Consider the following 26,442-nt stretch of genomic DNA (forward strand, 5'->3'; position numbering starts at 1 on the left):
ATTACTGACACCTATATGTTTAATCCAATAACCTCCCCGAAGAGCAGGCCTTGTTTTGAACTGGGTGGTAGCAAATAGGTTATGCTCCAAAGCAAAAGAGAGATGTCTCATTAATCTGGGTTTCCAGAAAATCCTTCTCAGCACTTCCAAGCCAGAGAACACATCCGGCAATCTTTCCCCCCTTTATGCAAAGGTCTGCTCTTTTCATTGTGCATACAATGTGATTGCTGGTTTGACACTGCAGGCTACACTGGTTTTATGAAGGATTAAATGCCACCTGAGACATATTTATCCTAAATAAATCACAAATGGTAAACTGCAGCATGTCAATGTCAACACCCTGTACTGCAGCGGAAAGGTTAGCCATACAGGACTGAGCATAGCTAAGAATTAGCATCCAAGCCACAAGACCAGAGGGCTCCAGTTAACAGGCAAAATGATCAAGAAGAAATCTTTTCAACGAAAAACATTCCTTTGAGCATCTGTGAGAATCTTGCAGAGGACCATCATTTTGTAAAGGTCACTTTCATCCTGATAACAAACGGGAGTTGATCCTGTCACTGTTTGCTGAAGACAGTATTTAAGGGAAAGTGAGCAGCCTGTCACTTTTAAGAAGGATGAGCAAGTCAAGCCCAGCTAATTATGAATTTCAGTGTCATTTTTTGTTGAAATTTTATTCTTTCTCGATTTTTATTTTTTGGGGGCTGATATGACATATCTAACCTAGAAAATAAAAACAACAACAAAAGCATCTGCCACCCTGAGAAGCACATGTTCTATGCAGCGGTCTGGGAAATGGATGTCATGGTAGTTAATGCTGGGAGAAACTACTTCACCTTGTCTCCTCTGTATGTGGCAATCTGAAAGATGGTTAATATGTATTCTGCCCAGTTGATCCCCTTTGCAGCATAGCAAATTAGAAAAGTATGCTTATTAAATCCTGCTCGTTCCTTTTTCATCTCTCCCATGCTACTAGCTAGCTAAACAGCCAGAGACACAAAGAGAGAATGCATAGACATGTTAGACAAGGGCTTTACAATGTGTGATTTACCAGCCATGTATGGTGGCCACCAAGGGTTTAATGTCTACTGTCGCCTCTTTTTGCCTCTAACTGCAAAAACCAGTCAGTTGACAAGCACTTAGTAGCTCCAATATGTGGTTGGTGGATTGTGGCTGGGTCAGAGTTCAGAACATTTATTTTGAAAAGCTAATTCTTTAATGTTACTGTTACTTTTTTAAAAAGGGTTACACATTACTCACTGCAATGTTGCTTAAGCAGTCCTATGTTACTTATATTTTTTAAAATTAAAAATAGAACAAAATCCTCCAAATCCCCCAATATGAATTCCTCTCCCCAGCATCAATGTTTTGGAAGTAATGGAGTATGTAAAACAATGTACATTTTACACCAAAATGTAATATTGTTACAGTTATTATTCATTACGTTATTTGCAAAAGGAACATTGATATTCTGGTTTTAACAAACAGCTCATTGTAGGCAATATTATTACGTATAACATGTTAATTCCAACATACTGCTTTCAAGTTCTGGTTCAGCTTATTGGGTAAAAATATGTGCAAAGCTGTGATAAACTCAACTCACTGCTGAATTCATTGGGCGTACCATGTTGGCCTAATATTTTTTAAAAATGATAACATACTTTTTCATTCTTTCATTTTATTGTAAACAACAACAACAAAACTCCATCCGTTTCATAGTTAACATTTCTTAGGTTAAAGAGAAATATTTAAATCACAAAACTGCCTATTTTCAATAGGACCTTACACTGAATAGTCAGAACCTATCCAGAAGCAGATAACATTCTGATCCAGCAAGAGATGTCAGGTCAACACTCTTCCACTTGTTAAGGTCATTGGCCAAATTTTATATGCACAAGATCTCAACTGTTTCCAAAAAAATGATTCAAATAATGAACTACAGAATGGTATATATGTGAAGGGCTATTAAGGAAACCAAAATATGAATGAACATTTTCAGTGACAAAGTCATTTATATAAAATTAAACTCAAATTATAAGCATAAAGATCTTTCTGAAGCATAACTTTTATTGTGTAAATACGTCACATAAGGTGTTAGTAACTGTTGATTACAGCAAACTCTCCTTTAATGGTTGGAAAATGAAAAAAAAGCCTCATATGTTAAATGAAAGGCAACTGAAACATGTCAAAATTATTTCATTGGGAACACTGAGTTTTCAAAAGGAGTAATGGCTGGTCATTTGAGATGGTAAAACTAATGTGAATGTAAAATGCAAATTTAATCTAGGACTTGTCATTCCATCTCTCAGATAGGTTATACCAGTGCGTGAATATTTAGTTTGCTCTCCATATGCAAAGTCAAACAAGTCAAGTTTAACATAATTAATTTTAATAAAGGACAAAGTTAATGCTACAGAATCAGAATACAACGAACTGATGACAAACAAAATAAACCCCAAATAATCCATTCCAGTGAAAATAATTAAATTGATACCTGTGTTAGTGGCATCTATCCCCATTTTGATTTTATTTTGTAAACCTTTCAATATTTGTAACCAGGTCAAACTGTCGTTCATGCAAAACAAAAAGATTTCCCTTTCCCAGCTGGTGATGCTAACTTCATAAAGAATGTGTTGAACACCAAGATAGATGGAGAAATGTCATTCAAGAATACTTTCCAAATTAAAAATCAAATATAGTGTCTTCAGGCACCCAGTATTTAACACTGCCTGCTGTCAAATGTATTAGGTGGAGTTCTTTCATGTTCCTTATAGTTCATTGCTATCTCTTTGGCTTTGAATAATAGCTGTTTGTGAACCATCCTCTGTGTATATAACCATACTAGCTAGGTGCTCATCATTTCCGTTGGATGATACATTATTGGAATTTATATCTGGGCTGCCTTGCAAAATCTCTTGTGGCTCATTGGTCTCTATCACAGTATGTGAATATACTCCAGATTCGTCTTCTGTTTGTTGTGGTAACCCTGTTAGAATGTAATGGGTTGCCCCATCAGAAAAATTGCTATTAGAATCTGGGAGCATTGCTTGAGCAATTTCCTCAGTGACAATGATCTGGGAAATTTGTCCATCAGACCCAACCAAGTCCACGTGTTCACTTTGGACGCTCAGGGTTTGACCACCAGCTTCTTGCATTATTATCTGAGATCCTTCTCTAGCTACCATATGTACAGTTCCTTCCTCATTCAAAATGACTTGAGTGACACCTTCCTTCATGAGCTGGTCTGCTGCAGCTGTGTCACACATAGCAAACTGGAGGACTCCTTCAACCATCTTCTTGAAGGCAACCTGACCTCTTTCCTGAGATGCAATTATCGTAGATGGGTGCACAAGTTGTGTTACTACTTCCATGGATTCTGTGTCTAATTCAGCTGATTGAACATCATGGAACACTTGTGTTTCCTGTGATGTGCTGTCATTAGAGGCAAGGTCTGCTTCTGGGTTTAATATTTGTGTTGCTTCTTTACAACTAAGCTGTTCCCTATCCAGGTGTTCTACTTTGTTCTCTCCATCACCAAGCTCTGTTACGGCACAAAGCAAGGCATCCAATGCCGAGGCAGACTCAGGCGGATGTACTCTGGTAACTACTGATGAATCTAACATTTCTTGTGTCATTATCTGCTGGACCATGATATTACTGGAGTCTGAAGCTGTCTCTATGGAAACAGCATCTTCCATATCAGATCCACCTAGAGGTCCTTCAACAACCACCACTTGTGTTTTCCCATCTGACAGCTGTTCTGTGAGTAATTGTTCTGGAATCATGCTGCTCACATGGGACCCATTTTGACTTGTAGTTATCACTTGTCCGTCTTCAGTAATATGAACAACCCTTGCCACTTGGCCAGCCATTGCCAGAGTCTGAAGCGTAGCTGCTGCTGTTTCCTCCACTGAGGCATCCATTGCAAAATCACTGTCATATCCTTGAATAATGATGACTTGCTGAACTTGTTCAGTGGATTGTGGATGTTTCCTCCCACTATGAAGAACTTTATCAATTGCTGGAGAAATTTCTTCCAGAGCTGCTGTGGTAAAGGGGCTTGTGGTTTCCACAAATGTAGCTCCCTGGCCCTTCAGTCGACATTCATAGGACTTAGAAACTATGCCTGAAGAAAAAAGAAGAAAAAAAGATGGTTAAAAATGTCAAAACAATTTAAAAAAATCATTATATTAACAGTTTAATAATGCAAGGATATCATATCATATTTACACATTATTCTCAATTTAATTACAGATCTAAATAAATCCTATATTAGCATTTGTAAACCAAATGTTCTCATTCACATGATGCAACAAAATATGATTTATTATTAGCAGAAAACAGCAGCCCCACTGTCTCTACCACATCCCTATAATGAAGTTTTCTGAAGGCTGTGTCTTTGCCAAGGCTCATTCCCTAGTAAATGCATGTAGTAAGTGACTGTATCCTAAATTACTTCTGCTTTGGAGCTGTCACCGGAAAGAGAGAGTTGGTGCATTTGTGTGGCAGGTAGCACTCAAGAGTTTCCAAAGTTTGTTTTATTCTGAGGAGTAGAAAAACAAGGGTGTCTTAACCACAAAGGAGGACGAGGAATCACATTCAATAAACTTGTAGGACATGATATTTATATGAATATTGATATAAATGAAAATTCATGCTGCTTAATCACGCTTTAAATGGAGAACATTTTGAAATTCCTCCTGGGCAGAAGGTTGAAATGTAGGACAAGTCCTGGAAAAAAAGAACATCATCCTGAAAAAAAGGTAGACTGCTGATCGGGAGGTAGTATTTTTCTGAGGTCTATAAAAGATCAGGGGGATATGCTTGCTGGAAGAGGTAAGTTTTCAATGCCTTTTTGAAAGCATCCAGGGTAGAAATAAGTTGGAGCTCTTCCGGAAGATTTTTCCAAAGAGTTGGGGCCATAGCCGAAAATGCTCTTTGGTGAGTAGATGTTAACCTCACCTTGGGATGCTCAAGTAAGTTCTTCCCAGATGTTTGGAGAGTGTGGGGTGGATTATGTCGGGAGGGACGTTCCCTCAAGTAACTCGGGCCCAAGCCAACATTAAAATATTTGTAACAATTTGGTAACTACTTGTACTACTGAACATACATAATGGACAACTATAAAACAGCCAGAAGTGTATAAGAATAGCACATATAGATAAAGATTGTAGCTAGAGATTACCATACTCTCCATAATCTGACAGATGAAAACCTGGACACATGTGGCCCAGCATCATCATATTGTGGTAAAAATGGCAGACGTTATTAATGAAGAATATACAAATTAGGAGAGGCTACAACCCTTTGCTTTTGCCTGAGCCTAGAGGGAGTTGATTATTCACTGATTTGATTAATATGTTCTCTCTAGGAATCTTTAGGTCCTCCTGCGTGTTTCACCAGAGGTTGCAGTAGAGGACATAGAGATGCTTAGAGAGAACCCTTCTCCAGGCATTTGTAGGTCCTGCAACACAAATCTCTGGTCAACGTCCAGTGGATGTTGACCATGGAGTTGCACTGGAGGACCTAGAGTTTCCTAGAGAGGTGTTCCCTTGGGTAAAAAAAATAGTGTGTTTTTATTTGTAGTTGTTCCACTTTCACAGAGGTCTTGCATTCCTAACTGCAGCAAATGTGGTGGGTCCACTGTTTAAACTGAAATGACACAGCCTTAATTATTTTTTTAAATATAAAAAGAACATTCACAATTTAAAATGTGCCCCCCTTGCCCAACAGATACAGCATGACGGATCAGGCAATAATTGATGAATTATATTTTGCTAAGAAAAATTTAGAAGCAAGCACACAATGGTGTCTACATCTTCCTATAACCATGTCTGTTTCTCACTCTTTGTGGGCATGAGTATATACCCTAGGCATCCAGTCTGGAGAGAGAGCAGAAAGGAGAAAATCAGCACAAAGGGTCAATTAAGAAAACAATCACAACCTATCCATGTTTCATAACAGAACCAATGTAATTAATTCTCTCAGGAGTCCAGCTTTGTTGACATGAAGCAAGATGAGCCATCCAATGATATGGCCTCAGATCAAAACAGTACCACAAATCCTATTTTTATGTACCCATCTGTTAAAATAATTCCAGAGATCAAAATCTTACAATGGACACATGCGATGTGGCATTGTGATATTCGGGAAGTAGACCAGAATGGAGTATGAAAGGAAGAAGATAAAGAAATACGTTCCTTCCCTTAGCTCCTGAGGTTGAATGCTGCATCTGTGAATTTATGCATCTTCAGTCTTTATTCGGCAATTGAATGGGAAGTCTCTTGGGAGATGAGTTATCCTGTAAATTCCTTGCAGCACTGATAATTATGCCATTCTGACTGCTTGCTTAATCTATTTGAATCCAGAGGTGAGTTAAGCCACTTCCTGACCATTAAAGTAAACTACATGGGTAAATACTGCTGTCACTAAAGGGGTGTGATGAAGCTTAACTACACCAACATCTTAACCTCGGCTCAGTGCAATCCCAGCTATTCCATCACAGTTCATAAATGCGATTGCAGGTCCATCTTTTGATTCAGCAATTTAATAACTTCGAGTGCTGTCAGTAGTGCTTTGAAAAATGGATCCTATAAAATGTAACAGCCTCAATCAGATTGTAAAAGATTCACCCACTGAAGATTCTTCCATTTCAACTATAATGAATTAATGTTGAGCTGTGTAGAAGTTCAAGTGTCAGTTAAACTAATGGGAATCTGTACTCTAAGTTTAAATTTTAACTGGACCAAAAATTTATTGGGAACATCAACTTCAATTTTAGTGATCTTCATGGTAAATGTAATATGTGGAATTGAATGGATTTCCTTTGTTTTGAAAGGGGGGAATCGGAGAGAGAGAAATATGCAATTTTAAAGGTGTGTTTTGAGGGTTAGTTATGGCATAACATATTTTAAACTGACTAGTCAACACATTTATAGTATAGTAGTTATAAAAATCACTGTCCCATATGCAAATTAAAAGAAGTTATAATACTAAGGTCTTATTTAAAATATACTTGGAGCACTTGATGGGGAAGAGAAGACAGAATATTTGCCATGCCAAATATAAAGGTAAAATGCAAAGCTATATTACTATTATAAAGCTGTACTTGCTGCTGATGGCCTGTCATTACAAAGTACAAATGAACAGAAATACATTCTCAACTGACAAAATACAATGATGCAAATGGAGGGGGGAATAACCCCCAAAGAGGTGTTTCATATCTCTGGATACTGTGATCACAGAATTGGTTACTTTCCAAGAATTCTGTATTTTCAACAGATCCTTTATTTATCAACTGATATGTTTAGTGATTCTTATTTCAAAAACTGAAAATGTCAAATATTTTGGAACATTAAATCCAAATTTGCACATTTTACCTGTTTGTAAAGGCCACCTACGCTGCAAAATAAAAGTGCTTTGTGGTTTGTTTGATGTGATTCATGAAAAGTACAAATGTGGTTTAACTCAGCTGTGTTTTTGAACCCTGGAACTGACTGCTTTCTGTAGTGTGTGTGTGTGTTGTTTTTTGCTGTCTTCATTTCCCTGTTCCCCACCTTCCCAGAATAAATACCTTATTCTTTTGTTAAGCTCACATTTAATTAAAATGTACAGGATTTGTGCAGTCAACTTGAATGAAACAAATAAAACAAGGGCCCCCTCTCTTGAAGGCATACGTTGTGAATGAAAAATGTCATTACAGTCTAAAATTTTTGCAGTAAACAGGGCCTACAGAGGGAAGTTTCCCCTGTAATGACATCCATAAAATACACAAATGGCACTTTTAGTACCATCCTGAATATGGCATTTTCTGTGCTCTACACACAATCTAAATGGTTTGATCATAGAGCATAATACTCCATTGGGTTTATAGAACAATCAATGTTCCATAAAATGATGTATTTATCCAATAGTAGGCTCAGCAGTTACTGGTGTATGACATTGTAGGACACTGGCTTTGTACTGTTCAGCAGCACACATGCTGGCTGTAAAACTTATCTAACACTACTTCAACAACTTCATCTCATCTGTGTCAAGTAATTTGTTGAAGCCTCAGCCTGGCTTAAAAAAACTTGTAATAAAAATTCATAGAATTTTCAAGAGAATGAAAGCTGATGACAATAGAAAGGTCACATTGTGTCTCCACTAGAGGGGTCAAGGGTCATTTGCAGTTCTAAAACAGAAAGTAGATTTCATGCATCGTGTAGCAGATAAAGAGGGCATTAAAAAGACTCAGTCTCCAAAAGTAATGCATAACGTGTCAGGAAAGTCTGAGCTAATGCAATATTGCATGCAAACCTCTGCTTTTGCTTTGCTGTTCCTTAACAGGCACACAAATTTGAGGAAAGCATAATGTGTTCATCAAAATGAAATCAAGGAAATGGACTCCTAAGTGGCAAATGATAAATGGATATTTTTTAAAAAAATATTCACTGACCTTGTCTATTCTTCTAAATAAATCTTGTCCTGATATTTTATTGGCATGGGAATATAAAGCCATCAGAGAAATAATACCGTGTCCCTAGCCTACATTTTAGAAAATATTTATGAATGCTAGTGCTTTTAGTATAATATATGTATCAGCTGAAATAACAGTGATGATACTTTCCTATTCCCAGTGCTCCTTCTATATAGGGACCCTTTATGCTTCACCAAAAAAGAAGAAAAGAATACACATACCACCCAAACAACAGCTCAAAGAGAACACTGATTTGCATAAAGTTTGAACATGGGGCAAATTTATAAATGATTATTATTATTTCAACTGATCCATCTATATTGGGGAAGACTGTAACCAGTGTACCTAATTGGTATCCCAAGAATGTGTGAGAACATGGAGAGGGGTGGCTTCTTCTCATATGGCTTGGCTTTCTGTCATATCTATTTGTCTTCCTATCTATCTATCAATGAATGACCAGGCATGGCCTTTAAACAATCCCAGAAACCAAAGAACAAGGGCAGAATACTTCACACCAGATATGTACATAAAGGTAACAGCAGAAACATAGAGGGTTATGGATCCATCCTGAGGTAACTGTGAGAAGAGGCCAAACAAACCTAGTCTTACATTTTCCCTTCATTGGCTGCATTCACCCATGCAACTTCTTTATGCAGTTCTGATGTTTTATTCTGAACTTCAAAGGAGGTATCTAAGTGTTGAACACTATCCCTTAAATATGTTCAGTTTCTTGGATAGCTCCTTTAAATTTAGACCAAAACCAGACTGAATACATTGCTCCTCTGACACTGGATCCACAAGTCACCACTGATGAAAAGGGGCAACATGGGCAAAAAGATCTTAAGGACCTGCTCATAAATGTATTAGGCCTTAAACTTTAAGATTTAAAAAGACTGTGCCTGATAGCAGTGCTGTGACATACTTGATTCTTGCAGTCAAAGGTAAAGACATGGACAGTTTTCAGAATTTATTTTCCTGGTGGAATTAATTGTTCCATAATTGAGTAGCTTGCCCTCACGCTATACAGTATACACAGAACACAGACCACCACAGGAAAATATTTCAAGATCAGAACCAAGGTAAGAGCCATATGCCCACCCAATACTTGTATGCCCCAGAGAATATGAGGCCAACTTGAGTTACATTTGGATTTCATGAGCAGTTTTTGCAGAACTGTCAGTGCTTGAGTAATATGTGGGCCAAGGCCTTGAAGAGAAGAGGGATGCATAGATGAGCATAATGGAGACAAACAAACCCTCCACATTCTGAATAAAAGTCAGTGTGTGCATGAACTGAGGGGAGCAATCGTCTGTGGATCTGGCACTACATAATGAGTCCACTGCCTTGGTTCCTGGCCATAGGATGCTCAGGGTCAGCCAGTTCACCTGAACGCAGAATCAATCTGTCTACTATGTTTACTACATCCATGGAGTTAAGCAGCACCCTTAACATATTTGCTAAAAACCTTTTCACTCTGCTTATGTCAGACTGTAAAGCATCACATACAATGATGTTACTATATAAATAATGTATGGTCTTAACAGCTACAAAAAACAATCAATAATTTAGAAGAGGCTATTGCACTCCCCAGGTGATCCAGCTAAGATTTTTTTTTTGTGGGGGGATCTTATGCTTAAGTTGCCTAGTTATCTTTTCTTGTTAGTGCGCTAAAAATTATTACTGTCATAACTTGCTACTCATATCTATGCTTCCTCTATAAATGCAAGTACGCTGCACTGTATTGTCATATCTTTCCAGAGCAAATTATAGGAAATAACAATTTGTCTTCATTGCAGACACTTTCTTATGTATGGTAGAAAACAAACCACTTTTCAACAACTGCACAGAGGCACCATTAAAATCAGATTTACAGTAAACAGAACCTGCAGCTGGGGTAAAACACTAACTGTTAGTATTTTAATTATCAGTGATGCTTTTGGAGGTCTAACATCTGCTCACAGCCAAATGACAGCAGCTGCTTGTGTACACTTAAAACAATGTGAATTTTGTCTATAAATATTAAAACATATTGTATGTTGTGTGTTCATTGCCTCTACACTCCTATTAAGCTAGTCATGTCTACAGGGCATTTAAAACTCTTTCTTTCTTGTGGCAAATTCACAAAGGCCTGACCCCTTCAAAAGAATGAGAGTCAAAGACAGCAAAAATTCTAGAGCCTGTAAATTGAAAATGTTTAGAGATAGTAGTAGAGGTCACTCCACTATCAAAATACTGCCACTAAAATGCTTGGAAAATATCAGCAATAAGTTCTGTTCATTGTGCTCTCAAGCAACTTCAAGGACAGGACTCTTCAGGGTACAAAGTCGAGGGTTGAACTGAGTAAGAATTTCAGAATTTTAGCACATAAACTGCAGTCCATAACATCCATTATCAAAACTATTTATAGTTTGGTATTGCTAGTCTACTTTACTGATTTTTAACACATTTATACTGACCCAAAGTGAGAACTTTAAAGTGATATCAGAATATTCAATTTGGATTCACTTAACAGAAGCTCTTTTCTTCATTAATTTCTGTTAAAATTCCTTGCTTATATGTTACTAAAATAACCAATTTTTGGCCATAACTTCCCATAGTGTTGTATCAGGTAATAGTAAAATCAGTTCAATATATATTTTGAAACCTATAAAATAAAAGAGCAGGATAAAACACATATCCTATCAAGGCTGGGTGGAATAGTAAAGTTTTAAGACCAAAGGCCTTATTGGTCACAGGAAAATATAGGTTCAGCCAGGTTACACCTATGCTAAAATCTTTACATCGGCTGCCTATTAGCTTCCGCACACAGTACAAGGTGTTGGTCATTACCTATAAAGCCCTACATGGCTTGGGGTCCAGCTTACTTGAAGGAACACCTCCTCTCATAAAATTCTTCTCGCACAATCAGGTCCTCTGGGAAGAACTTACTACAGTCAAGAAAAACTGGACTTGTGGTGACTTCCCAGAGGACCTTCTCAGTTGCCGCTTCTCTAGTGTAATTGAGAATTCCTGCTTTCCTTCTGTCATGGAAGTATTCACGGGGGAGTCTAAAAAGCCATTTTTTCAATAATGGAAGATCCCGTTATTAAAAAATGGCTTCTCCAAGGCTTCCCCGCAAACGCTTCAGTGATGGAAGAAAAGTGAGAAGCCTCAATTACATTTTAGAAGTGTGATGGATGATCCCACCTCCAGCATTTTTGCAACATTTGGGAACATTTTGGCAGTGGTAAGTGCCTTGTGCAAAAAGGTCCTTGGTGGAGTTCAGGAAACGGTGAGAGACATCAGAACATGATGCACCCTGGACAGAGCTAACTGCCTAGCGGTTTAGAACTGCTTCAGAGGCATTAGACTCCATTTCCTGCAAAGGAGGAGAGAAACCTTTGGCTGAGAAGCCATTTTCATTGGGTGAGGTTTTCCCCCCAAATTTGCAGCGTTATTATTCCTGAGTGGTGGGGCTTTGGTGAGTCATGGGGTAGAGCTAACAGCCTAGCTGTTTAGAACGCCTTGAGAGGTGTGCACCTAATGGCGTGCAAATTTTCGCAGTCAGGGAAGACTCAGAGCACAGAGCAGAAAGAGACCTGGGAGCTGCGTTTGAGAGTTCTCTATTACTTTTCAACTTTTTTTCTTTAATGGGCTAAGGGGGGGGGGTGCTTAGAGCAAGTGAGTCAGAGACTTGCAGGGGGAAGCCGAGAGTCCTGTTTCACTGACCACTTTAGAATTCTCAATATGGACAGTGAGGGAGCTGCTGCAGTCATCGGCAACAGTTGTGGGATGTTTATCTTCTTGCCTTTGGATGTAGGTAACTTCATCTGTACCAAGTGCAAGTTGGTAGCCCTCTTGAAAGGGGTGGTCCAGCAGCTGGAGGCCTGGGTATATTAGGGAGCAAGAAATTTTCCTGGACAGCTATACTGATATTTGTTAGAAATCAAACTCAGCCAAAACAGTAAGGTCTAGCAAATTCCTTACTTGCCTGGAAGACAATTTCATTGTCCAAAAGGTGGAAGGGGCAATAAGGGGAAACAGCCATTTTAGATCTGATCCTAACCAACAAAGATGACTTGGTTAATGGGGTGCAAGTGGTGGGATCCTTAGGTGGGAGTGACCATGTTCTCTTGGAATTTGTTATACAGTGGAATGGAGAAGCCAGGCATAGTCAGACACACATTCTATATTTTAGGAGAGCTGATTTCAGTAAATTTAGGGAAATACTGAGAGTGATTCCATGGTCAGGAATAGTAAAAGAGAAGGGAGTTGAGGATGGATGGGAGTTTCTCAAATGGGAGGTACTGAAGGCAGAATTTCAAACTGTTCCAATGAAGAGGGAAAAATGGGAGGTGTTTCAAGAAACCAGGATGGATGACTAATGAACTTTCAACTGAGCTAAGTTTTAAACAGAAAATCTATAAGAAATGGAAAAGGGGGGAAATAACCAAGGAGGAATTCAAGCAAATAGCCAGCACATGTAAGGTGAAAGTCAGAAAAGCAAAAGCACAGAATGAGCTCAGGCTTGCTAGAGCGGTTAAGAACAATAAAAAAGGGCTTTTTTGGGTATGTCCATAGCAAAAGGAAGAAGAAGGAAATGGTAGGGCCACTACGTGGAGAAAATGGTGAAATGTTCATAGGGGACAAAGAAAAGGCAGAATTACTCAACACTTTCTTTGCCTCAGTCTTCTCAGAAAAGGAAAAGGATGCTCAACCTGAGGAAAATGGAGCAGAGAACAGAAATGCACAGAATAAGTAAGGAAGTACAGGAATACCTGGTTGATCTAAATGAATTTAAGTCTCTGGGACCAGATCAACTACATCTAAGGGTATTAAAAGAATTGGCAAATGTAATCTCAGAGCCATTGGCAATAATTTTTGAGGACTCCTGGAGAACAGGAGAAGTCCCAGCAGACTGGAGGAGGGCAAACGTTGTCCCCATCTTCAAAAAGGGGAAAGAAGAGCAATTATCATCCAGTTAGTCTGACATCAAGAAAGCATCTAGAGCAGATCATTAAACACAGCGTCTGTGAACATTTAGAAAGCAATGCCATAATCACAGAAAGTCAACATGGGTTTCTGAGAAACAAGTCATGCCAGACTAATCTGATCTCCTTTTCTGATAAAATTACCAGCTTGGTAGATGAAGGGAATGCTGTGGATATAGCATATCTCGATTTCAGTAAGGCCTTTGACAAGGGTCTCATGACATTCCTGCACGCAAGCTTGTAAAATATGAGCTAAACAAGACAACTGTTACATGGATTTATAACTGGTTGACCGACCAAACCCCGAGGATGCTCAGCAATGGCTCCTCTTCATCCTGGAAAGAAGTGACCAATGCAGTGCCACAGGGTTCTGTCCTGGGCCCAGTGCTGTTCAACATCTTTATCAATGGCTTGGATGAAGGAATAGAAGGTATGCTTATCAAATTTGCAGATGACACCAAATTAGGAAGAATAGTTTATATCCCAGAGGATAGGATCAAAATTCAAGAAGACCTGAATAGAAAGCTGGGCCAAAGCTAACAAAATGGATTTCAACACAGAGAAATGTAAGCTACTGCACTTTGGGCGAAAGAAAGAAATGCACAGATAGAGGATGGTGGACACCTGGCTGAACGAGACTACGTGTGAAAGGGATCTAGGAATCCTAGTAGACCACACATTGAACATGTCAACAGTGTGATGTGGCAGCTAAAAAGGCCAATGCGGGTTTAGGTTGCATCAACAGAAATATAGTATTTAGGCCAAGGGAAGTAAGAGTGCCACTCTATTCTGCTCTGGTCAGCCCTCACCTGGAATACTTTGTCCAGTTCTGGACACCACAATTCAAAAAGGATGTTGACAAGCTGGAGCATGTTCAAAGGAGGGTGACCAAAATGGTGAAGGGTCTGGAAACCGTGCCTTATGAGGAAAGACTTAGGGAGCTGGGTATGTTTAGCCTGGAGAAGAGATGGTTAAGGGGTGATATGATAGCTCCATTTAAGTTTTTGAAGGAGTGTCCCATTGAGGATGGAGCAAGTTTGTTTTCTGCTGCTCCAGAGAATAGGACCCAGAACAATGGATGCAAGCTACAGGAAAAGAGATTCCACCTCAACGTTAGGAGGAACTTCCTGACAGTAAGGGCTGTTCGACAGTGGAACAAACTCCCTCAGAGTGTGGTGGAGTCTCCTTCCTTAGAGGTCTTGAAACAGAAGCTGGATGGCCCTCTGTCTGGTATGCTTTGATTGAGATTTCCTGCATGGAAGGGAATTGGACTGGATGGCCCTTGTGGTCTCTTCCAACTCTATGATTCTATGCTTATTCATGCAGTCTCTAGTATCATGTACTGCAGTGAGGCCAAATGAGGTTACCCTTAAAACTAGAAACCCCAGTTAATGCAGAATGTTTCCTTAAGGTAAATTCTTCAATATCCTACACCTCAAAAGTCTTTATATAAAAAAAAAAACCTCCCCATTTTCACAGACTTTTGAAGAGGCGCCATGGTTTTGTTCTCCAATAGCTGATGCTATTTTATATTGATGTCTGGTGTTTAGTTTATTTAAGATTTAAGTAAACAAACTATAACAATCAGTAAAAATAGATATGAGGCAATTATTTCACTGGACATTATGTTAGCAATATGGATTTTTATGATATTTGCTTTCCTATCATTGTGAGTTACACCAAACAAAGGAATAAAGTGGGACATAGATTTTGAATAAATGCATGGATAAATTATTATGATTCACAAATAATAAGCTAATAGAAGCTGACACTATGTGATTACCTCCAGGGCAGTCCAACTGCACAAATAAACCAAGAGTCACATGGCAGAGAAATATTTTTAGGAGAGTCGCAGTAAAAAAGGCATGCTATGCAAGAATTGCACCCTCATATCCTCTATGATGTTGCAAAGGATTCTGGGGACACACCTCAGAAACTTGAAGTGACAAATATCATAGGACAGCCTGGATTATCTTATCAGATCATGAAAACCAGGGCAAAGAACATTTGATACAGAGCTCACATAGAAGAGCTTCCTTTGCTGTACTGGAATCAGATAACAATATTCACAAGGATTTAAAATTTTAGCAATATAGAGTTATCATAAAGCAACTACTAGAGTAACATTTTACAAAATAGAAGTTCACATAATGTTGATAATATTCTCTTTACTGTAACTGAAATGGGTTTAGATGTTAATATGTTTTAGATGTTATGGTTCATATGGTCATTCCAGAATTTTTGTTCACTCTAGATTTGTATTTGTATAGGTTGCTGAGATATTTTTATAAACTAGGCAAAAAAGTCAGTACATATCAAAAGCTCCAAATCATGCATACCAAAAGGAACCTTCATGTCATGCAGTACTTTGCTTCCTTTTTACTCACAGATTTAACCCAAACAGTTAGGGAAAATGATATCTCCTTCATACCTTGACCAATCTTTCTGTTAGATTTGAAAAAGACAAAATCAGATTAACCGTTCAGTTACATAGATTAAGGAGAGACAGCATTTTATTTCCAGCTCAGTCATGAAACCCACTGGGTAACCTTGGGGAAGTCACATGCTCTCAGCCTCAGTGAAGGCAATGTCAAACCTCCTCTGAACAAATCTTGCCAAGAATGTGATAGGTTCGCCTGAGGGTTGCCATAAATTGGAAATGACTTGAAGGCACACAACAGCAAATGACCCAGGGTTCTTCCAGACTGATTTAAAAGATGAGGAAGCCCCAGACTTTGTTTCTGTTTTTTCGGACTTTATTTTGGAGATCCATACGCATTTTGTTTATCCCACAAGAGTTTCCAACAGCTCCTGCTATGAGCAGAGAATTTTTAATACCAGCTTCTCAGGACAGTTCGTTTTAACCTAGTACAAAATCCAAGAGAGCCAATATGGTATAGTGGGAGTTGGACTAGGACATTGAGAGATTAGGGTTCAATCCCCACTTAGACATGGAAACCCACCTTGGGGAAGTCACATTGTCTCAGCCTTAGAGGAATGCAAGGGCAAACACCCTCTGAACAAATTCTGATGAGGTTGCCATAAGTCAGAAATGAATTAAAGGACCACAACAACAAATAAAATAGGAAAGGACAGGAACAAACTCGATGCTTTTGAATCAGTTTGGATGAACTCTCATTTGTTAATATGCTTTATTTATATACCGCTCTTCCAAGACGATCAAAGCGGTTCACAGAATCACCGCTATGATCTTTGGAATAGCGGTATATAAATAAAACAAAAAAACAAATTAAAATTTAAAAATTTCACATCATAAAAAGCAACCATCACAAAAGCAACCATCACTTTGTTCAGTTCAAAGGAGACCAAACCTGAACAGATTAATAGAAATTTAAACTGGAATATAGACACTACAGTCAAGCAGGCACTTATTCACACTTAAAGTAAGTGGTCTATGTCAACACTTCAATATTGTACTGGACATCATTTCTGTACTGTAATATCATGTTGTTGTTTGCATTTGTGAAACAACAGTGTGAAAAGGGAGGAAAGTCTATGGATAGCTTCTGTATCTCAGTACCTTCCATTTTTTACTGGAGGTAATTCTCACATTCTGCTGGGAATCAGTGGTCCAGGGATGCATTTGCACTTGCAAATAAGGTCTTAATTTCCAGAGGATATGCAGAAATATTCTGATTTGATACAAAGAAGCAAGACATGCTTTGCTGCAGTTAACTACCCAATTAACTTTTGTCAACAGTGTGGTTCTGAACAAAAAGCCTGGCTGAGTGTGTGGGGCTTCGCTGCCTTACTTTGCTACCTGACAAAGCAGTAGGAATAGCTGCCAATCAGGCAGAGAAAGAAGGGGAGCTGATTTTCTAGCATCAGTAGTGAACAATCCTTGCCAACTTGTCATGTCTTTTCACTGCCAGTCAGTGAAATGTGGTGCTTAAACACATTCGTTAACACTGACATGCTGTTAAACACTACTTACAACCTTGTTTCAAATGAATTCATCACCTTTAAGAAGCAAATTCACTGGAGATGATCGCACAAAGCAGAGGTTTTGGTTGACCACAACCAACAGGCAAAAATATCTTTAACAAGTATTGTTGTTGCTGCTTTCAAATGTGTGCTGCCTTTTGCAGTTTGTCTTTTCTGATCCAAACAGTCTTGACTATCAACTGCACTGTGCACTGACCAACTTTGCACACATTATGCCTACTTTAATTCTATTAAATAAGAACTACAGAGATGTATAGGAGTGGGGACCTGGTCTCTTTTGAACCCAGGTTTAGGTAGTGCCACAAGCCACTGACATGATAGTCAAAATGTTCAGCAAAATGTGCTGTTTTCCAAGATTTGATTCTGTGGCCCCTCTGAAATAATTATTTTTGTTTTTTTTTTTTAAAAAAAAAACAAATTTAGCAATGCATGCGAAGAGGTATAACATAAACTACATCAACCACAACCTAGTACCTCCTAGATGTATTGGATAATAATTCTTTAGCTCCAGCCAATAAGGCTAATAGTTAGGCAGTTATAGTCTTAACACTTCCGGAGGGGACCAGATTGTGGAAGGCTAATATCTGTGTCATCCCTGTTTCATTGTGATTATTTTAATACAATTAACACTACTAATACTATAGATCTTTTTTAAATGTATGATTACATATTGTATGATTTTGGTTCACTACTGTATTTTGGTGTTCATAATTTAAAACACAAACCAGTATAGACTTCACACCATTAATTCCCGTGACCAAAGAATACAGTGGTTTAATTTTTCATTTGGCTAAACTAAGGAGGCCCATATTCCAGTTGCTAAATGATATTTTAGCACTTGTTTAATAGGTTGACTGTCAAAGGTACTGCTGTTAGAAGAGGGTAGATAAGGCAATGGGGGAAAGGAAGAGAGGAAAGAATTCAACACTTGCCCCTAAGCTACTGTTTCCCAAGTTTTAAAAGCAGCTACTGAGACTGCTAACCTGAAACAAGAAAGGTATCTAATCCATCAGACAAGACAGAACAAAGCCAGACATGACTGTTGCATGTGATCCATTCATTTCAATGGATGGAGGGTGCTCAGCAGCTTTGGATGGTGTCCAATTTTGATAGAGATACAAAATACAAGTGTATTTAAGATGCAAGTATGTTTTAAGCATCATCTATCTCTTACCTCATAGCTGTTTCCACTCAGAGATTAGAAGGTACAGGCTGAAAAATTCCTTTTGTCCTTGTTTATTTGTTTGTTTAATAAGCAGATGCTACAGTGTATCAATACTTGGCCACTGTAAACCACCACAGCCTGAAGATAGCACAAAACATGGCTGCCTGCCCAGGAGCAGAACTTCTCAATGGAAGTAACAGGTTCTTTATGACCTGCACCGACAGGCAGGTAATTTTCCAGGCAGAATTTAAGGTGTAGTTCTTAACCCCTGAAGTACAAAATGGTTCAGATTGCCTTTCTTTCTAAGAAATAATCTCGCAACTGCTGTCAGCAGAGGAATACAAGCCATTGACAGTGCACCTTCGCATTCTGTCTCTCCCCCTCTCGCCTCATTCATGGACTTGTTTGGGTAATAAAACCTCTGTGCTCTTATTCTCTAGACAAGTTTTCATGAAAGCCACCAACAAGAAAACAATCCTTTCTTTTGACTCCTTTAAAAACAAGAATTATATTGCTGATCCTTAGATTAATGGACTGGGCCAGGCATTTCAACTCAAATGTATTTTTCAGTAAATGTACTCAGTCCTATGTGACTTCAAATAGAATTATTCCTGATAAATTTGAATGTAAATTTATAAAGCATTTAAACCAACTGTGCATAAACTTGTTGGTTCCTCAGATACAAATATTGCACATTTAAGCAGGGAACACCCATTCAGGAGCTTAATGAAAACTGACATGAATGTAATAAAATCATTACAGATTCTGGAACTTAACACAAACCATCCCCTTGTGTACTTATAACTGATTGAATGCTTCTGTGCAGTTCATTTTGATCTGCAGTCCTCATACTGCATTTTAGGTGTGCAGTCTTGTAACTGGAAAGATTGCTAGGAGCATTTCGAGGTTTTGCAGAAAGCAAGAAAGGAGCATGAATTGGCAAGGAAGCAAGTATGACAACTGGGGACAAGGGGCACAATAAGGCAAGTCGTGAGATAAATTGTAGCTTATGGACTCTACCAGCAAGCATTCACCAAACAGTCACACAGAAAGCATTGTGCAGAAACAAAAGGCAGTAATAACAGAACTGGGCATTTTTGTTTCAGAAGGCAGCCACAGATGGGTCTGTCATACTGCATGCTTCCTTTTTAGGAAACCTCAGCTACTGTCACTTTGCATCATGCTTGTAGACAAAGGAAGCTATAGGCTTAAGTGCAAGAGGGCAAGGGACTGCCAATTAAGTCTGTGAATGCCCAAAACTGAGCCAGCAATTTTAATCTGTTCCGTTTGATCAACTGGTCGCCTGGAGTTCTAGTTAAACAATATGCTCTGTAGATTTCTCTCATCCTCAGATTCCGGTGACAAATTGTATTTTTGGTTAGATGACATCACAGCAGCACAGAATCTTTCTGTTAAATTACTATTTTCTGTACATTGGAGCCTCTTGTATCCATGACCTAAATCCAATTTTTAGCCCCAACTGGACTAGGCCCAGTGAATCAAGGAAACTTACATTGAGTGCCAACTTATTAAATTGCCACTGATTCAGTGGGTCTATTCTAGTTTGTGACTAACAGTAGAAGTTAGACCTAGAAAATTAAAATAAAAACACACACTATATACATGCCCTCCAATATTTCACAGATGAAAAGTGGGACACACCTGGCAAAGCAACATCAGAGTGTGGTCAAGATAGCAAACATTATTAATGAGGAAAAACACAGAAGTTAGGAAGAGGCTGCAGTAGTTTGCTTTCGCTTGAACCTACTGGGAAGGGCAAATTTCTGCCTGCTCCTCTTCTCTGCTCTCCTCTCCCCACTGATGAATTAATCGTCTGCAGACTACTTTTGTACTTTAAATTTGGTAACTGAAGTGAACTGAGGACACAGAGGGAAAGTAGAAGGAGGAAAGTGAGCCCACGACTTTTTAAAGCCTGCCTCAGATGAAAAATGGTTTGAAGGCACAGAACAACAAGGATACAAGAGGCTGGTAAAACAAGTTGAAATAAGATAAAATTCAATGCTTCCCTCCTACTTTTCTCAGCCTCTTGCAAGGTAACTGTGGGAAATTGAGAAGCCAGAAATAGGGAAGGCTTGGTAGGGCTGCAAGCAAGCAAGACAACCACTGAACTATTCCAAACTTTGGAACAAAGTTCAATTTATTTAATAATAAACCTGGATATCCTGTATTACCGTGTTCATTTCTCACCCTTCTGGTATTCCAAAATGTTGCACCATTGCTAAATATGGTGATTTCAGGTATCAGCTGACAGTTTGCTTGTTATGGAATGAGAAACCTAGAATATCTAATCAATTTGGTTACGTTCTTAAATTTCACTGAAATCTTACAGTAGTTGTACATTATGGTTTGTATAAATACATATATAAAGGTACATGCATTTTTACCATCAATGTGGTTTACAGTGTTATAAAATCAAAAAGTCTCTTCCCTGTGTAGTTAACAATACCATTCTCAACAGCAGGAAATAGTGGCTCAGACAAGACTAGTAGCAGTAGTTATCTGGAGAGGGCTGAGGTTGAACGTTTGATATATGTTCCTCTAGGAAAGAGTGTATATTTCATTGAATCAGTCAGTAATGGAATAACATCCATGATTTCCATAATACCTGGTTGCTCATGGTTCTAGACTAAGATTATTTTATGGTTTGTATTAATTTGTTGTAATCTTCCCTCAATCCACAGGGAGAGGTGGTAAATATAAATTATTATTATTATTATTATTATTATTATTATTATTATTATTTGCCTGCTTTAAATTCTATAAAGGTCAAAAAAGAGGACAGGATGATAGTGGCTATTGCAGGGGTGTGCAAAAATTGGGAGGCCAATTCTTCCTACATACCCCCGCCCCTGCAAAGCAGACCTTGTGACATGCCAAGGACTCCAGACCTCATAAAATATATATTTTTAATTTCATCTAGGCATTTTTTTGCCCAACCCCAACCAAAACAGTTCAAACCATGGCAAAATGCAGTGGTTTTCCCAGTTCCCCACCTGCTTTGAAAAGCCTGTAGAAGCCATAATGGGAGTGGACCATGTTCAGCAGTGTATAGTACTGATATACACTGCTGAACATGGTCCAAAGGTTACCCAAGCCTCTTGCTAAGCTAATTTCCCAAACATTTGAAATTATGCTGATGGGGGGCAGTTCCCCACCCCCCATTCTTTATGTAACATCTCCATCACCATGTACAGATGTGAGAGCTGGTCTGATTTAAGATGTAGTACTGGTGAAAATTACTGAGAATACTGTGGGTGGCCAAGAAGACAAATAAAAAAATGAGTTCTAGAACAAATCAAACCTAAACTCTCTCTGGACACTAAGATGATCAAACTGAGGTTGTCAAACTTTGGGCACATCATGAGAAGATATAACTCATAAGAAAAAACAATAATACTAGGAAAATTAGATGGTAGTAGAAAGAAAGGATGACCACATGTCAGATGGACAGATTTAATCAGGGATGTCATGGGCCTGAATCTATAGGAGCTAAGCAGAGCAGTGGAGGATAGTGGGACTTGGAGATGTCTCATCCACAACAGCAAGACATTGTCAAAAGTCTTGACAAAGGTACCTGGTGCTCCAGGTCAAATTTCTTCTAGGATAATCAGCAAAATGTCCTACTACAAGATCAGATCTGTGCAAAATGCTAGGACTTGCTGTGGGGAGGCAGTCTGCCATTGTACTAGGCTCAGGCAGTCATCCAAGACACTACTGGTATTTGGTCAACCTGCATCGAGCAACAAGTTGCATAGGCTATTAAGCCAAGCTACAGAGAAACAGATAGAGCCAGAACTGGTTCTTCAGGTAAACATATAGTCAGAAACAGGCCACCAAATGCCACTGCAAAGGAGATGAAAGCAGAAGTTACTCTGCTGTCAAATTGCCTCAGTGGCACAGGAAGGAAGGTATATGGATCCTGCCACCAGAGATTTCAGTTTGATTCCCTTGGGGGGAGGTATATTCATAGCCCCTTTGGTAATCCATAAGAATTACTACTTGTTTCACCTTTAACTAATGGCATGCTTGAAGAAAAAGTCCCCATGCGAAGTCAGTGTCTTATGGATCGACTGTCTATATCCACCAGAGTCCCAATTTCAGAAGCTGCTGTATGATTAAACTGGAGTAAATCTTGCTGTTGGAAGCTTATAGGTCCCTGTATGACAATCTCAACATTGAAAAGTTGAATCAGGATTTTGTATGCGAGCTTTTCTCTCTCCCTCTCCCTCTCCCCTTCCCTCCCCGTCCCTTTTGAAAGCTGCTATCACACAGTGTATAGGGTTATAGTTGCAAGCTTAAGTCTGACAAAACCTACTTCTGTTTTAAAAGCTAATTGTCAGTACAGAGCAATTTTGAAGCAAAGTGGTGTGTTTGGTGTTCTCATTTGCATGACAATACCCAGAATGCTCTTGCAGCTTCACAGCTACAGTGTTTCATGGAAGTGCTGGTGATGTGCTTGAGCGTTGGGAATAATTCCCTCCCCATCATGTGCTTCTGCTTTGTAAATGTTTTAGATTTTATCCTACAGTGTGGGGTTTTTTTTTGGGGGGGGGGCATTAAAAGATTTAATGACACACAACATTACATGTACAGACTGGCCAGTGTGTACTAGCTCTGATGCTATTGATAATCCAAATAGTGGCTGGTGGGGTGGCAAATTTCTAAGAGTCATTGATTAACTGATCAGCAGGTTCCCCTGTGAATATTGTCTAAGTGCTGACATTAGTCATCTCCAGCTCTGTCAAGAGAGCTGTCACAATACATTAACTATCAATTAGAAAAATGAAACAATTAACTTCTAACATGCTGAATTGAAGGAATAAGGAAACAATTGAACAAATCTGATTTTATTCATCCTCTCCCTCCACATACACTGTGCTTGTTGCACAAAATAAACCCACTATATTCATTTTATTTGCAGTGCAGAGTATCTCTGACTGCTCTATTGTGTGGATTTCACTGTTGAGAGGCTGTAACACTAATTGTCAGTTCCCACAGATCAAAGTAATTTGGTTGAATAATTGGTTTACATACTATATTTTATTTTCTCTACTCCCCTACTCCCAACCCTCCCCCCCTCCAGAAGCGGAGAGCAAGAAGTGTTATAACAAAAGATCATTTGAAGAGGAGGAAATATTCTCATGATCCCCCCCAATTTGGTATCAGTGTAGCAAGGAATACATGATTTCTAGGAAATAAACAATATGGTGAAGCAAAAGCCTGTTTACAGAATTCATAATAAGTATGCCTGAAACAGGAAAACTTGGGGCTCATATCATTAAAAAAAACCCTACTTCTTTTTAAAAGATAAACTGGACATCTCTTATTTTTGACTTTCTGTTTTACTTGTGCCTATATCTTCTTTTGTTCAACAATGAGTTAACTGATTAGTTTTTCTGTTAGTTTTCTGTTACTTCAAATGTGAAGTCACTGTCCATTTATCATTATCAGAAATATTTAAAATATTTTGCTTTTTCACCTTCTTAACCCCAGTTTTATTTCTGTATCAGAAGTTATCTTCCAGATGGTACAATCTTATTTTTGCTTCTATGTACTGATGATTGTTTAAAACTAATCCTATATATGTTTATTCAGAAGGAAGTCCAACACTGTTTGATGGGGCTTGGTTCAATGTGTTTGAGATATTAGTCTTACTGAGTCCATTGTGGCTTTTTAAAGTCTTTTATCAGGATTCAGAGAATAAAAGCTGTAGCTATCAGGAAAAAAATTATCTGGTTATGTCTGTTCAATTGGGCTTACATAAAACTGTGACAACCAGTTTGCAATTTTGGGTAAGAGGGGAGAGGCCTTTTAAAAAATTTCTTTATAAAAACTAGATTTAGGGGCTATACAGACCACCCCAAACAAGCAGTCTGCAGCTGCCCCTTTGCTCGCCAGATCGGGACTGTGGCAACCTCATGCTGCGGCCCCGATCCAGCCTCCAGAGAGCGCAAAAAGGAGTGGCAGAAAGCAGCTCCTTTTTTGCACCCTCCAAGGGGTGCCACAGCCGTAGCGGTGCAGCTTTATGACGCCCCTTCAGTGCTGCATCATGTGGATGCAGCACCAGAGGGGCGTCATCATGACATGTGCCATGTGGACCAATGCATGCCAAAATGGCAACCTGGTGGTAGGGTTCGGGCATCCAGTGTATGGACACTGTGCCCTAACCCCGCCCACAGGCTGGCACAAAGTGCTGGTCTGTCATGCCTCTTAGTTGATTATCTTTGTTATTTCCTTTGGCTAAAAACAGAAACAATCTTAGTGTTTTTCTCAGGATTTTCACTCTTTCCAGCTCCAAAAACGTGTTCAGGGGTGTGTGTAGGCACCATTTCTTCAGGGAAGGTTTTGAGATGATTGGGCTGCCTAGGGGAGTGGGGAGGATGTGCCTGCCCACTGAAGCTGTATCTGCACTGCAAAGTAATGCAGTTTGACACCGCTTTAACTGCTATGGCTCAATGCTGTGGGATTCTGGGATTTGTAATTTTGTGAGATATTAAGTGGATGTGCAGACAGCCCCAAAGGGGTGGCCTCCAGCTGCCCTTTTTAGATCCAGATCAGAGCTGCGGTAACCACACTCCGTGGCCCTAATCTGGCTTTCCAGGGCATGAAAAGGAGTCACAAATAGCGGGTCCTTTTTGTGCCCTTCAAAGGATGTGACAGCCACGGTGCCGTGGCTTTACTGTGCTCCTTCGGTGCTGCATTCTGCGGATGCAGCACCAGAGGAGTGTCGTGACACCGTGTGGTGCGTGGCATCATGCCGCCCTGGGGCAGAAGGGGGCGTGCATTGTATGGGCACTCTGAGAGACTTTAGGGCTGAAGGGCGGGGTACAAATACTGTAAATAAATAAATAAATATGCCCTAATTCCACCACAACCCGGCCTTTAAGGCCAGTCTGCACAGGGTCTTAACCTTCTCTCTCAAGAGCTCTGGTGCCACAAAAAACTATAAATCCCACAGCATTTGAAGACTTTACTAAAGGTAAAAGGACCTTGCCAACCTTTATACCAGACTCTTTGATTCCCCTGGAGACTTGTAACCTATTGGACCAGTCATTTAGTGCAGAGAAAAAGTGTTCCACACATGGTCAGAGGCAAAATTATCTTATGATAAGTGGTATAAAAATGTACTTGCTATTGCAATTGTCTTTTTTCTGAGGACCCCAGCTCAAATAAGCCTCACCTCCACAAATGAGACAAGTATCCTTAAGGTATGTAACAACTTCCTCCTTCAAATCAATGATTCCAACAACTGATAGAAAAGACTGAAAGTGACTTGAACACTACAGAACTCTGTTTAACCTGGCATGAACTAATGAATTCTACTCCTTAAGCTATAATACCTAGTTACACCACAACTTAGCTTTTGTAAGAGGATTGAAGCCTTTCTATTATGGACTGATGGGGGGGTTAAATCAAGGTCACACACCAGTAAAATAATGGTTGCCTTTTAAAATAACTTATAATCAGGCTGATCAGCATTTACAAAACTTTTCTGAAAACTGAGGTGCTCCAAGGCTGCAACTACACTGCAGAATTAATGTGATTTAACACTGCTTTAACCGCCAAACTCAATGCTATGGAATTCTGGGATTTTTAGTTTTGTGAGGTATTTAGTAGTTCTGGTGCCAAAGCAAACTATAGATCCCAGGATTCCATGAGATAGAGCCCAGACAGAGATAATGCAATGTCAATCTTGATTTTTTCTGAAGTGTGGCAGCAGTTTGAAATATCTTTGCTATTGTGAATTGTTTGCTTTTAGCCAATCTGATCCACAACTCAAGTGGATGTCTTCCACCTGAAAGCATGGATCGTGTCAGCTGTCTTGATGAAATGGGCTGATGGTGAGAGCATGTTCATTTTTG

At 39.1% G+C, this 26,442-nt stretch overlaps 1 protein-coding gene across 1 annotated transcript in view; it reads right to left on the minus strand.

Moving 5' to 3' along the window:
* Nucleotides 1-1,661: 1,661 nt before the first annotated feature.
* ZNF407 (zinc finger protein 407) overlaps nucleotides 1,662-26,442 on the minus strand; it is a 359,916-nt gene continuing 335,135 nt past the window's right edge. Inside the window, exon 8 of the mRNA XM_089516927.1 lies at nucleotides 1,662-4,126. Within this exon, the coding sequence (XP_089373053.1) occupies nucleotides 2,769-4,126 (1,358 nt within the window). The 3' untranslated portion in view covers nucleotides 1,662-2,768. The remainder of the gene's footprint in view (nucleotides 4,127-26,442) is intronic.

Source organism: Sceloporus occidentalis, unplaced genomic scaffold (assembly GCF_023333645.1).
Source record: "Sceloporus occidentalis isolate IW3139 unplaced genomic scaffold, rSceOcc1.0.p SCAF_3, whole genome shotgun sequence".
NCBI classification, from domain to species: Eukaryota; Metazoa; Chordata; class Lepidosauria; order Squamata; family Phrynosomatidae; genus Sceloporus; species Sceloporus occidentalis.